Raw genomic sequence first — 15,364 nt, forward strand, 5'->3', positions numbered from 1 at the left:
CATGAAGCACAGCACCTGGGTAAGGGCAGTCTCACTGCCTCAGCATCATGGAGAGTGAACATCGCAGAGAGTGAGCAAAATCAGCCCCAGTCTCAACACCTCGCCTTTCTAGTCTGTCTTGGCCGATCTTTAAATTGTCCAAACAGCAGATTGTATGTTGCATTAGGACCTGGGTAGCACTGCGCTTAATCACTCTGGGCCTAGAACATGCCGCCCAATAGACTTCGCTGCCAAGGGAGCCATTCTCAACCTCTCTAAAGCAGCTCGGCACTTAAGAGCAATCCAACCTTGCACCCAGGTTAGTTGGCTGATCATTGAAACTCCTCTGCCTTGACTTCTCTCCAAATCACTCATTCCCACTCCATCTTTGTTGATTTTGAAGTGCACTAGCACAGTTCACCTTTCAAATTTGCTTTGCTTATGCATGCCTTTTCATTGTTTGTGTTGATATTTCCTTGCTAGTAAACTTCCATTAAAAATATTACTAACACTTTTAAAAAAAGTAAATTAATGTTTTTAGTCAAATTTCCTTGCTTTCAAACTACCATCAACACCATCCTAAACTGTTCTATCCTTCTCTGTAAATCACATCTATCTTTGCACTTGTACAGTTATTTGTCAAGAATCTATGGTACCAAGGATAACCAAGGTACCAAGTATGGGATCTGAAAACTGATTCCAACTATGAGATCTCTTCTATCTACTCTATTCCACATTCACTTATAGTCGTCATTGTTTTATCCTCACCCACCTGCAACCGCTTGATTATATATTTCTCATTTTATCCCTCCTGGACTACCATCCCCCAACCTCCATGTTTTCATCCCTCCTAGCTCTATGATCCAATCCTCAACATCCCAGCCCTTCTAACACTATCATGGTAAACTTCCCTTCAGGTAACTAGTACTTTGTACTCTCCTGATAAGGGTCCCACCTAGGTACCTGGTGTAAGCACATGGATTCATTTTCAGTTATAGTATTGGGTCAATAAATCCAAGCACATGAAACTTTAAAACTTCAAAAAATTAACTATGGCAATGAGATATCAAAGCTCAGCACCAGACTCTTCTTAGCATGCTCACTTTAACTGCAGTTAGACTGTTTCTAAAGTTGTCCAATTTCACCATTTAAAATAGTTAATAATGCCATCCTCATGTGCAATTTGTTTGAGAACTCAATACTTCATAACTATATTCAATAGTTTGAATAAACTCTTGTTGGGCTTCCAGGCTGGTATAATTAGTTTTTCCAAAAGCTGCACTGAGGTGAGGTCACTAGACTTGGAGCAAGAGGCAGGAGTGATTAAAAGAGGTAGGTCTGAGGAATTGCCAGTTTCACTTAACATGACCCTAAAATAGGCATATTAGCAAAACGTTAGTTGATTAAATCAATTAGCAAATTGATCGACCAATTAGCTGACAGCAGCCAATAAAAGTTAGGGTCAAGCAGAGCAGCTATTGCTGGAGTGAGATGGTGTTATAGTGGATAATGGAGGCATTGGTATCAAGAGACATGCAAATAGCTCAGGTGTAGAAAGTGAGAACAACTCTTCTAAATAAAAGGGCTTCAATGAGAAGGCACAGGTAAGAGGGAATGTTTGGCTTTGTGGCCTGTAAATCTTTAATCCTGATTCAGTGCAGGAAGGATGGTAGATAGGTGGTGGAGTGGCCCTTCTGCAAGATGTGGCATGTCAAGGGAGTCTCATGGTCTCCCTGATGCATGATATGCACCAGGTGCAGCTCCTGACAGACTGGTTCCAGGAACTGGAGCTGGATGTACTCAAGATCATCCAAGAAATGGGCAACTTCACGGATCAGATTTTTACTGAGATGGTCACACCCAAGGTACAGGCTTCAGGCAGATGGGCCAACACCAGGAGAGTTATGGCAAGATAGGTAGTCTTGATGACCAGTGTTCACAAAAATCTTATGCTGTGCAATTTTTCCACCCAGTGACATGTGTACTAAATAATTTCTTCAATAAAAAGTATAAATAAAACCAGTTCTAAAATCTGCAAATAACACAAACTCCACATCATCAACATAGTTTCAGAGATCGGAAAAGGAAATGTGATTGCTTATGATTATGAAATATTCTTCACATGCCAATGAGGTAGAGGGTGACAACCATTTGTATGCAGTTAAGTTCCTTTGTGTGCTAGTACCAAAAGATGAGTGCATGCACACACCTCAGATCTGGGGAACACTGAGTGCAAGCTTCTCCTGTGGTCACTTCCCTCAAACAAGTATATCCATTTGGACACTGTTTGGTTGGTTTGGGGGGGGGGAGGGGGTGAGGTGGAGAAAGCAACTTATCAGACACTGCCAACTCAATAACACTGTGGCAAGCTCTGAGGTGCAGCAGGTAAAAGTCAGACAGAGCAATAGTAATTCAACAGACTGATTAGTCAAGAGACATACATTGTGGCCACAGAAGAGATGCAATGAAGTGTAGTCTCAGAGATGCTAGGAAAGGCCAGGCAACTTTAGGTTGGTGACCTTGACTTCAGTTGTAGGGAAGTTACTGAAGGGAACTGAGGGACAAGATCAAGAATCACTTAGATAGTCAAGGCCTGATCAGGAACAGTCAGCATGGGTTTTTGCATGGGAGGTCATGTCTGACAAATCTTTTGGAGATCTGAACAGGTAAATAAGGGGAGAGATGAAGGTAGGGCGGAGGATAAGATTCAAGATTGCTTTGTCATTCTTTAGTATGTATGTAAAGAAGAATGAAATTATTGTTAAATTCTGATCCAATGTAGCATTAAAAACCTAAGTATAAAAACAAATATAAAAATAAAAGCACATTGACTTGCTTGTTGCTATGACCATCTTTAATAAGATTCACCATGGCTGATTGATATGGAATAGTGGAAGCTAGAAAAGCATTTTCAGAATTGGCTTGATGCTGGAAATGGAGGGCAATAGCTGAAAATTAATTCTGATTAGCATCCTATGACTAACAAGGCACACCTGCATTCACCAACTCTTGATTCCTCTCAGCTCATTTTTGAAGCACACAAGAAACCGCTGTTCCAGCAGAGCACAGAGAAACCACTGTGAAGCTTAAAGCATAGGAAAAGACGAATCAAATTGCAGAGACAATAGTAAAGCAGCATTCCCAATTGTGTTTTAATGTCATGGTCCAATGTCATTAAGCAAGAGGTCAGTGGACCCCTGTACTAAAGGAATTTCATTAGGCACATACAACTGGATAGTTACCAAATAACCAAAAACAGAAAAATGGTGTTCACTTGAACATTTAGACTCTTAAACTTCAACTGATTTGCTCCAGAGAGCAAGTCAACTACTAGGAGTGTCAGCCAAACACAAGTTTCACAATAGTTTTCACTATTGAGAACTACTCAAACATGAGCCTTCATGGCATCTATCAAACAGTAATGACACCATCTTAATTATGGTACGCAACAGTCAACAACTTAACATATTACCTTTCACACCACTGAAGAAAAAATTTTTAAGCATCAGTTTGCACAAAACAGCAAATCAAGTACTGCAGTTACTTGCCATGCTTTGATGAGTTAATTGAGGGGACAGCTGTTGATTAGGATATAATCTGTTTCAAAGCAAAAAAAGATAAAACATCTAGCTGATGACCAAACTCTTGCTGAATCATTTTATCAGAACCAAAAGCGATATTAGGAGAATTAACACTGAAGATGAAAATTACTCTTTCATACTACTATCCAAAGATCAAACTAGTCCCCAAAACCTCCCACCATCAATTGCTTGAAGACAGTTGTGCCAAGATTGCATATAAAGGAAATTTAACACAATGCACATTTGTATGCTCTAAATCTTCACACCAAATTATAGAAATTTTATTTTTATTTAGAGATACAGCACGGTAACAGGCCCTTCCAGCCCAACGAGCCTACTAACCCATATGTCTTTGGAATGTGGGAGGAAAGCAAAGCACCCAGAGGAACCCCACACAGTCAGGGGAAAAACATACAAACTCCTTACACTTACAGGTAGCAGCTTGACAAATATAAATACTAATAATTTAGCATGTACTATGCAGTTTTAGTTATAAATTGAGCAAAAACACTTGGGCGACAGTTTTGTAAATGTGTTTCAATGGAAAAGTATGTCTTTAAGGTGTAAGGTGCAAGTGCATTGTAATAATTACAACCTTGTAGCAAAATTTTCTATCTACTATACTTACAAATTCTGATGTGAAAGCATGCAAGAATTGGTTTCAGAACCAAGACCTTGATATCCCAAGGCACTGCTAAAAACCATGAAGAAAAAAGTGCATAGAAGATGACAGTTAAAACAATGTTGCTTTCAGAGGAATTTTGCAAGTCTGGGAGGAAGTTAACGTGCAAAAATACAGCAAAATTAAACAAGATTAAGACAATATAGATCAGCAAGGTCATACAGAAGCATTACATAAGTGATAAGCTCGAAATTCAACACAACCCACAAACAAGTCCCTTAATGAAAAGGACTCAATACTGGATACCCCATAAAGCCACACAAAACCAATAGTTTTGGCAATGATAGTTGCCAAGACTCTTCTCACAGTCATCTGTTTCAAATAGGAGTTTGATCATTAATAATGTTAGAAGCTAATCTTAAGAATAGTAATCAATGCATCTGTAGAAAATTCAATAAAATGCCAAAGGTGTACCCAACACAGGGCTTGGTTTGAAAAAAAAAAGGGTCGAGATTAATGACCACAGAAAATGATAAAGATAATGCATTCAACCAAAGCAAATTATGGAGAAAAATTATGTAATTCAAACATAACTCATAAATGTTACTTTAAGTTTATTTCAGCACAGAGCTGAGACAAGTGAAGAACTCAAAGCTCCAGAGTGCCAATACCCGTCCTTAGTTTAGGGAAGCTTCAAATAAACTAAAGCGCTGAAATCAACAAATGTACACAATTTTCTCCCACTTGTACTGAATATCTTACTGTTAGTCAATACAAGTAAATGAATTCCAGTTGTGTTCAAGACATCTATAGATTAAATGATGCTACTAGTAAATCAAAACAGCAATACTTTAAATCTCTGCACCCACAGACATCAGCTGGCTGAACAATTTGACACTAGCATAGGCAAGTGCAGAGTTTTGCATTTTATTGTGAACGCTTCTTTTAAGACATACGTGGCCAATGTGCCATTCTTATTTCTATCAGTAAAGTGCAGAAATACAGTGACTATCTGAATCCAACAACTTTCAAAAAAGTAATCCTTTCTGTTTGACAGTAAAGTGGATGCTATTTATCAGACAAATTTCTGATGCAGAGGTGGCAATTATAAATACCCCACAGGAGGCAGGCTGACTTCAAAATAAAGAAAATAAATTTTAAGCTTCCCATAAAAAGCCATCAAAAGAACTGGATCTTAAGATGGGGATGCATTAACTTGAGTTGCAGACTCCTTTGATGGCAGCTTATAACCCCCCTGATAATAGACATTTTAATAAGTCAAATGCAGCAATTTAAGGGTGAAAGCCCTATTTATATACAAAGAGCCCCTAGGTACTTCCAACAGCAAAGTGTCTGAAATGCCTTAAGCAGTTTGATTTAATAAAAAACTTTTTAAACTAAGTGAATACACACTACGAGCATGAGAAATATATCCAACATCCAATCAAGTTCCAGGTTCTGCATAGTGGCGTGTTAACAGAGCAGTCCTTTCTCCAAGTCACTTCACTGGAAACTTAAAAGCACTTAAGGTATTAACAATGTTAAAGCTAGCTGTGACAGTGTGCAGAACAAAATGGTCCACAATATGCAGTATCAAAACAAAATGACATACCTGATTTTGTTTTAAGAAACTGAACATTGCATAACACACCAGTAGAGATACTTATAGACAGGTTGAAAGTACAATTCCACTAGTATAACAAAGTTTAGAGTTTGTTAAAACTGCAAACTAATCAATCCAAAGTATAACCAAAAGCAAAGCAGCATACATTTTTATCTATTAAAATACGTATGAACAGATACAATATACTTTCCATACATGCATTATCACTGTGCATGAACTGGGTGCAAGGTGACCAAGGCAGCAAAAATAACATGCAGCCATAATTCACTAAAAGCTGCTGAATCCATTCAACATCCTTTAGCATACAGATGAACTAAAGCACATGACTAATTTCTTACAAATATTTACAGATTTCCAAATAATGTGTGAATCATCTGTGAAGTAAAATGAAAGCCTCTAGTTTTTCTGGAATCTGACCTTCATAAACTAATCGGTATTTTACAATGGCACGGGCAGCAAGACATTGCAAAGTTGTGTGGTTGATTGGCTGGATCAAGTTTTTCCCCATTTCCTTCTCATTCAGTAAATCACAGGCTGTCTGCTTATGGCAGTTTGTGGTGTCGAAGTGTGCACCTGCTTTAATGAGAAGATTCATTATTTCTGGGTGATTGTTACGTGCTGCAATGTGCAGTGGACTGTTGTTTTCAAAGTCTCTTGCATTGAAATCTGCTCCACACTCCAGCAACATGGCAGTCACCTGCAGAGATGGAAACTTACAAACCGGATAACGACCTACAGAAGTAGTATCTTTATCAACAGCCAGATGAAGGGGTGAAAACCCAGTCTTTCCTCGAGAGTTCAGTTTTAGAAATCTGTAGATAGTTTGCCGCTTGAGATATTCTTGTTCAGAGGTACATTTCACCTTCTCTAACAAACAGATTAGATGCAAGATTATTGACAGGGCTTTGCTCAACTGGGTCAAGTCAGACGGGGCTTGCTCCTGCTTCATGGCTCTGTCTATTTCAAAGACACTTTTGCTCAATATCCCCATCAAATCATTAAAAGATACTGAGGTTCCCAAGACTCCTTTTGTCCGGTCTTGCAGCATAAAAGAAAAAAGCTCAGCGAAAGACAGCAAACTGCTTGCTGTCATTGGACTCAGAGGATCGAGATTATTCTGTTGCATATCCAATGCATACTTCCACAAGTTGATGCACCGCTCAAAATTGCCAGAATCAGCATAAACAGCACCTCTGTATCTTATGTAGTAAGATGTATCTGGATGTGAAGGACCCAGTATCCTTTCTCTGATTAACAATGCCTGCATTCTCATCTCATCTGGATCAGCAATCAATGCTTCCAGTTCTTCTACTGATATCACTTCTTTGGCATAATCATAAGCCATTATCAACTGCTGTGGCTCTGGCTTAGCAAGGATATTAGCCCCATCACTATATCGCATGTCCATGGCTTTCTTCCAGTATTTCATTGCTCCTAACAAATCTCTCTTCTTGTCGACAAATGTGGCTCCTAGTAGCTCCAGGGCATCAATGCGTTCAGTTTTACTTGTTTGCGGGTGCTGGGTTAGAAAGTCCACAATGTTGGTATGACCAGTTACACTAGCAGAAAGCAGCGGAGTCATCCCATAACCATCCTTCTCCATTCTGGCTTCATATTTAAGCAACATCTTCATGATCTCCAGGCTCCCAGACTCAGCACAGTCATGCAAAGCTGTATTCCCTTTTTAAAAAAAAGAAAAATAGAAGTCAAATTCACTGGATTTTGCTGTTAACATGCAAATGTAAAAATGGAGATTGAAAATAACACCTTCTATTTGAAACAGAATTGAAGCATATAGCATTTTAAAATCAGTAAACCTTGCACCTGGATTTCAATAAATGCGAGCAATCAAGTAAATCAACCCAAGGGTTAATATTCACAGAGTTGATGAAAGTCTTGTATACAGAGGAAAAATAAAGACCACAATGCTCCCAAAATGCTGGTGGAATGCAGCAGGCCAGGCAGCATCTATAGGAAGAAGCACTGTCGACGTTTTGGGCCAAGACGCTTTGCCAGGATGAAGGGTCTCGGCCCAAAACGTTGACAGTGCTTCTCCCTATGCTGCCTGGCCTGCTGTGTTCCACCAGCATTTTGTGTGTGTTGCTTGAATTTCCAGCACCTGCAGATATCCTCATGTAAGACCACAATGCTGTTGATTTTATAAAAATTATAGAAACAAACAACGTGGCCTCCAGCAGATTAAGCCTGATTCAAGGCTCTACCTTTCCTACCACTTCCCCCTTATAGCTTTTCCATTCATCTTCTCCTGATTTCTCAACACTTCCATGTTCATTCTTCCAAACATTCCACATGGTAGCAAGTTGCACAATCTCAACAAGGAACCAAGTTTACTTTTTTGGAAGACATGAAAAATATCTAAACAAATTAACTAAATTAATTAGAAAGATTTTATAAAAATGTTGCTAAACATTCATAGGATCCTAAAATTCAATGTCTCTCCACCCGCCCAGTATTAATACAGAATGCTACTTCAGCCACCTAAGTTGTCAATAATGAATTTTTGTTGCATGCCCATGACTGCCAAGAAATGGATAGCAAAACTTGTACACAAATCTCACAGCTGAACCGAAATTCCAAAATATAAATTGTCTTTTCTACTGAATCAGTGAAAAAATGCTTTGATTTTAAGTCAGGGCTTTAGAGTTGCATGCATTTCATTGGTGCTTATGATTATAATCCAATTACCTCAATATATGTCTTGACTATGACATTTTATTTGTTTCTATCGTTATATAGTAAACGTTGGTTCCAAGATTGTCAAGCTGAGGAGTGGTAGTGGGGACAAGCTCCCACTACCTAAAAGTGCTCCTCACGGCATGCACCTCAAATAGCCTCTGACAACCAAGTCCAACTCCTGGCCTTCTCGTGTAGCTTGGCAGAACAGTTTCTACTGAGAGGAGAAGGGGCAAAGGCGGGTCCTAGCACCTTAAAACCAGTGTTTCGGGTAGATGGAGCTCATCAGCCTAGGAAGGCAGTCCGTCTAAGAGAGAGAAAACTCTGATCTCAAACCTCCACTGCCTTGTGGCCATACCCACTTAAGGGAAAGGCTTTGGGAGTAAACCCTGAGGACAAGTCCAGAGCTGGAGTCCCTAAGACAGTCCAACATTGCTTTCAACCTCACTCTGGCAACTCCTGCGACGTCACTGGTGCCAAGCTGCATCGGCCCTTGCCCTTCCCTTGGACATCAGTGGAAAGACTTTCCACACACAGATCAATGGTCTCACGAGACTAACAGATGCCATCCATAGTAAATGCATACCTTTGGCATATTGTCAAATCCCAACATGTCTAACCCACAGAAGGCAGAGGGTGGTAGCTGAGAGTGTATTCTGCCTGGAGATCTGACTAGTGGTGTTCCACAGGGATCTCTTCTGTGCCCCTGCTCTTTACTTTCTTTATAAGTGACTTACAGATGAGGAAGTGAAAAAGTGGGTTATAAGTTTGCAGATGTCTTGGTTGGTGGCGTCGTGGACAGTGTAGAAGACTGTTAGATGTACAGCTGGGCTGAGAAGTGACAGATGGAATCCAATCTGGAAAAATGAAATGCTGCAGCTTGAAAGGTCACACTTGAAGGCAGAGTAAAGTCAGTGGCAGGATTCTTAGCAGTGTGAAAGAACAGGGAGTCTTGGAGTACATGCCCATAGATTCCACAAAGTTTATAAGGTGGTTAAGACATATAGTGTGTTGGGCTTCATTAGTTGGGCAAATGAGTTCAAGAAACACAAGGTTTTACAGCTCTGTAAAACTCTGATTAGACCACACTTGGAACGCTCTGGTCACCTCAGTACAAGGATGTGGAAGCTTTAGGAAATTTATCAGAAATCTGACTGGAACAGAAAGCATGCAAGAGTCATAGATAGGTGGACAGCTAGCTCCTTTTCCCCAGGGTAGCAATGGGACCAGTCTATTTTAAGGAGACTGGCAGAATATACGCATGCCGGAGTTAGAAGACACACACACAAAGTGGTAATTACATGGAACATTCCAGTGATAGTGGTAAAGGCAGATACATTATGGACACTTAAGAGATTTAGATGAATGAAAGAAAAATAGAGGAGTATGTGGGAGGAAAGGGTTAGATTGATCCAAGTAGGTTTAAAGGTCAGTACAACATCATGGGCCAAAAAGGCTTATACAGTGCTGTCATGCTCTACATTCTATGTACTCATTCCACCAAGTTATCCTTTCCTCCATCTTCTAAGCGAAGACTTCACATCTCAAATTAAGTTGCCAACAGAATAAATGGAGTAGTTTTGGCAAGTTTTTGAATTCTAATGCAGAGCCTTTTTTTAAATGTACAACTGCCAAAAGGCAAATTAAACAGATTGATTTAACTGATTAATTCAAATGGCTTTTTAACTACATTAGATTTCAAATCATATTACTGCAATGGCCTCAGTGGGGATATCACATTTGGAGAGAAATATCTGCTACAGTATAAACAACGCTTATAACATACAGAAATCCCTACACCCATTTATACTGCTCATACCAAGTTTAATGCCACAACAGAGAGCAATCAAACCTTGGGTATTCATGGAGCTTAATCACTTTTCATAGAAGAGCAACAGAATTAATAGTTGATACGTTCTCATAAGTGTAACCAACATTACCTGTACCTGTGTAATTAAAAGACTTTGAGACAAGCATTTTCACAGAGGCTTGAACAAATATTTGAATACAACTTTCACAGGAAGTTTCACACAGCTTTCTTAAGCCCTACTCTGAAAGTGGAAGTTGCGTAGATTAAAGTATCTGGAGTTATCTACATTTGGCACTTAGAGGAAAAGACTCACCATTAAAGAAGGTGTGCTACAGATGTTCACTTTGTGATACTCATACCCCAATTCAAAACCTGTGATTTAAAGCCAAATCAAGTGCCTCCCCCCAACAAAGGAACTACATGTGGTAACAGAAACTTTGCCTAGAGTAACTATAAACAACTCTGAAAATTTACACAACGACATTTACAAATCACACTGTTCAAGCACTGGAGGATTTTAATACAAAGTCTATAATGAACCATTGTTTGTCTATAAACTATCATACCAAGCAGAGAAACTACTCCTAGTTAAGTCCAAGCTCCTGCCATGGAAGATGACACAAAACAATAGTGAGGTTTTAAATACAAGAACTTTGACATTCCACTTTCCTGATTCACTGGTATTCCACTTTTTATTGGGGTGGGGTGGGGTATGGAAAACATTTCTTCCATCAGCAATGTAATATCTGTATACACTACAGTGGTTCTTTTAGTCTTCCAAATGTGGGAACTTAAAATAATAGGAAAGATAGCAAACATTCAGCCATAATTATGTTGCCAACCTATGAAGTACCACTCAAGTATTAAAAACTAACTGGAAAATCTCGAGACATTGGAAATTCCTAAATAAAAAGAACTGAAGAACTCAGCAATTTAATATTTTTGAAATCTACTTATGGGAAGGCAACCTAAGCTACAAAAACACAAACCAAATATGGAACTGAAGTGACCTACTACTTTTCAAGACGACAGTTCTATACATTTAAACCTTTAACATTTGCGGTTCCTCGAGTAATCGTTGGAACATTCGATACACGGCGAGACGAGAGAAAAAAAATAAATGTGATTTTTAAAAAAAAATTCGACCACAAGCGGAAAATCCCACTCTACGTAGTTTCGTTACCCCTTTGTGCTTAGAGAAACAGCACGACTCGGCACGAACAGCATTCCTTGTATGGGCGGCAGATGGAGTGAGGGCCGCAGTGGGAGGGGAGAGAAAGGGAGGGGGAGGGTAGGGCTACGGCCCTTCTTTCTCGTCGGTACCTTTGACACTTTTCCTATTGACATCAGCCCCTTTCTCCAGCAGGTACTTGGCGATGTCGCGGTGGCCCTTATAGCAGGAGATCATGAGACAGGTGTGTCCGTGCCGGTTCGCCACCTCCATGTCGGCGTGATGTTCGATCAGGTACTTGACGATGTCCAGGTGGCCATCGAAGCAGGCGGCCCTGAGCGGCGTCGAGTTGGTCAGGGTGGTGTTGTTGACCGACGCGCCGTGCTCCAGCAGCGACTTCACCACCGGCAAGTGGCCGGCGGCCGAGGCGGCCCAGAGCGGCGGCGCCCCTTCGATCGTCTCGCCGTCGAAGTTGACGGAGCCGCCGAGCTCCACGTTGGCGCCGCACTCCTCCAGCAGGTACACCACCACGTCCAGGTGGCCGTAGCGGGCCGCCATCAAGAGCGCGGTGGCGCCGTTGGTCTTCTCGGCCGCCAGCACCGACACCTCGTCGGGGCTCTTGGCCGTCAGCAGCTTCTGCAACAGCCGCAGCTTGCCGTCGCGGGCCGCGTTGAACACCGCCGTCTTGAAGTCCATGGTGACCGCTCCGCTCTGCTGCCGAGCCTCGGCCTGGCCTCCGAGCGAGCGCCCGCCCGCCCGCCTCAACCGCCGCCTTCCTCCGGCTCCGACCGGCGCTTCACTCGCCCAACTTTTTCCTCGAGTTTCACTTCTCACGCTCTCCCCGTCGGCCGGCTCATGGTGGCTCAGAAAAGGCGGGTACGAGCTGATTCGTTTTGTGTAATTGCCCCTCAGCAACCGCCCGGGACACTTTTCACGGAGCAAACTCAGTTCCCAACCGACAGAGGCGAACGCCGAGCCCGTCGCGCGAACTTTATGAGCGGAAGTTGAACCGCTGCCTGATTGAAAGGCTGTGCGGCCAATGACTGAGGGCCCCACCGTAAACCCGGCGAACGTGGCTCATTAATGACGGGGAGAGATCCGGTTTCCATGGTGTTCAGGAGCCAATCAGAAAGGGGGGCGGAGCGCTGGCGGAAAAGTCCTTGAACGCCTTGGGCAGGAAAGTGATGACATTGAGCGCCACCTAGCGTACCGCTCCGCATCGATTCTGACCAAACTTCTCAGAAACTTTGTCCTGAAGAAATCTCGGCCCGCAACCTCGGCTCTTTGTTCTCCATAGACGCTGCCTGACCTGCCGAGTTCCGTCAGCTTTCTTGTGTTGCTCAAGATTCCTACAGAATCGTCTTCCCCTGAAATTGCTTCTCATGACGCCCATCCAAATGTCATTTCCTCGGATTCAGCTGATAACGTGTAAAAGTTTCCGTCTTTTTAACCCCTGTGATGCATTTAAACACATGATCATGATGAATTGTCCCCTGACATCTAAGAGTTTCACATGCCTCTGCCGGGTTTCTATTTACCTAATATGGAATATACATTTTCTGTAACGTAGAGATATTTATAAAATGTGCAGGCAGTGGCCGCTGCAGAGACTCCCCGAGCCCGACACTAATGTACGTGACGTGTACCCACAGCAAATTATCTGGTTCGTGTCTCACTGCCCCATATCAGCAAGACAAAGAGGCCACAAAGATACCGTAAACTCAGACAGCAGCTCTTGAAAAACGAACCAGAGTTAATGTGGCGGTGTTTAGGACTTTCCGTCAGCTGAACTTGTTGCAAGAAACGTTCAGAATATTGACAAGATCAAACTGTTGTCGATTGCTAGTTCCCCCGCCCCCTAGAATCCGATTAAGAATCAGCTTTATTAACAAGTTCAAGTTCAGTTTATTGTCATTCAACTGTTCACGTGTTTACCGCTAAATTAAATATTTCTCCAGGCGACCTGCACCACTCGGTACATATAATTCACACACAAGTAATATTACCACAAATAATTAGGTGAAATTATGATACAGGTTAAAAAAGTATAACAGTAATGGTGTTTCAAACATGATGAGAACTGGGTGGTGGCAGGATACCTGGTGTGAAATTTGAACCAGGGAGGCGAATAGTAGAAGAGGTAAAGGGCTGGAGAAGAAGGGATCTGTTGGGGAGGAGAATGGACCTTGGGAGAAATAGAAGGAGGGGCAGCAGGGGGAGGTAGGTGATAGGCAGGTTGGAAGGGAAGAGGTAAGAGGGGGCCAGAATGGGGAATTGGACCAAGAGTTGAGGGGAAAATTAGCATAAGTTAGAGAAACCGATTTTCATGCCATCAGGTTGAAGGCTACCCAGACAGAATCTGAGGTGTTGCTCATCCAACCTGACACTGGCCTCGTCATGGCAGTAGAGGAAGCCATGAACCATCATGTCAGAGTGGGGGTTGGAATTAAAACAGGAAATCTTGCTTCTTATGGATGGAGCAAAGGAGTCGACAAAGCCGTCCCCCAATTTATGTCGGGTCTCACCAATGTAGAGGAAGCTGCATCAGGGGCACCAGATACAGTAGACGACTTCAACAGATTCACAGCTGAAGTGTTGCCTTGCCTGGAAGGGCTGTCTGGGGTCCTGAGTGGAGGTGAATGGACACTTCTTCCACCTGCTGGAATAAGTGTCAGGAAGATCGGTGGGGAGGGACGAAGGGGCCAGTGAATCATGGATCCCTGTGGAAGGCGGAGAGTGCGGGGGGAGGTAAAGATGTGTTTGGTGGTAGGGCCCCTTTGAAGATGACAGAGGTTGCAGAGAATGATATGCTGGATGGAGAGACTCATAGATGGTAGGCGAGGACAAGAGGGAAACTACCTCTGTTAAGGTGGAGGGAAGATGGGGTGGGGTGCATGTCTGTCTGCAGGGTGGGGTGGACAGGATGTGGGTGAAGGCAGCATCAATGATGGCAGAAGGAAATCCCCATTCTTTGAAGGAGAACATCTCTGATGTCCTGGAAAGGAACAGGAGATGAACAGACTGAGCAAAAGGAATGGCATTGCCTACTGTATCTGGTGCTCCCAATGCAGTTTCCTTTACATTAGTGACCCCTGACATAGGCTTGGGGACCGCTTTGTTGAGCACATTAGCTCCATCTGCAAAATGCAGGATTTCCCAGTGGCAAACCATTTTAATTCCAATATGCCCATCAATGGCCTCCTCTACTGCAGTGTTGAGGCCACTCTCAGGTTGTAAGAACTACATATTCCATCTGGGTAGCCTCCAACCTGATGACATGAATGTCGATTTCTCCATCTTCTGGTAATATTTCCCCCTCCTCCTTCCCTTTTCTTCAATTCTCCATTCTGCTCCACCCCTCTTATTGCTTCTCTTTTCCTCATTTGCATATCACCTCCCCATAGTGCCTCTCCTTCCCTTTCTCCATGGTCCATTCTCCTTCATTGTTAGATTCCTTCTTCTCCAGCACTTTGCCTTTTCAGTCTATCACCTTTTTATTCTGGCTTCTTCCCCCATCCTTTCCTTTCCTGATGAAGGGTCTTGGCCTGACACATTGACCATTTTTTTTCATTTCCAAAGATGTTGCCTGACTTGCTGAATTTCTCCAGCATTTTGTGTGTGTGTGTTGCTCTGGATTTCCAACGTCAGCACAATCTCGTGTTTATATCATGAAATTTGTTGTTTTGCGACATTAAAAATAAATTCATAAAAATTAAAAATAAATAACGCAAAAAACTCAAAGTAGTGAGGTAGTGTTCGTTGACCTTTTTGAAAATTGATGGCAGAGGGGAAGAAGCTGTTTCTAAAATGTTGAGTGTGTCTCTTCAGGCTCCTGTACCTCCTCCTCCATGGTAGTAATGAGAAAAGGGCTTATTAGTCTTTT

General features: G+C 42.2%; 1 protein-coding gene across 1 annotated transcript; it reads right to left on the reverse strand.

Annotated features, from left to right (window-relative positions):
• Positions 1-3,819: 3,819 nt before the first annotated feature.
• On the reverse strand, positions 3,820-14,281 carry fem1c (fem-1 homolog c). The gene is made up of 2 exons (XM_059969595.1): positions 11,634-14,281; positions 3,820-7,486 (listed from the first exon to the last, which is right to left on the reverse strand). Exons 1-2 carry the CDS (start codon positions 12,175-12,177, stop codon positions 6,177-6,179), a joined length of 1,854 nt encoding a protein of 617 aa, XP_059825578.1. The 5' UTR covers positions 12,178-14,281; the 3' UTR covers positions 3,820-6,176.
• Positions 14,282-15,364: the final 1,083 nt, after the last annotated feature.

This window comes from Hypanus sabinus, chromosome 5, assembly GCF_030144855.1.
Source record: "Hypanus sabinus isolate sHypSab1 chromosome 5, sHypSab1.hap1, whole genome shotgun sequence".
In the NCBI taxonomy this organism is placed as follows: Eukaryota; Metazoa; Chordata; class Chondrichthyes; order Myliobatiformes; family Dasyatidae; genus Hypanus; species Hypanus sabinus.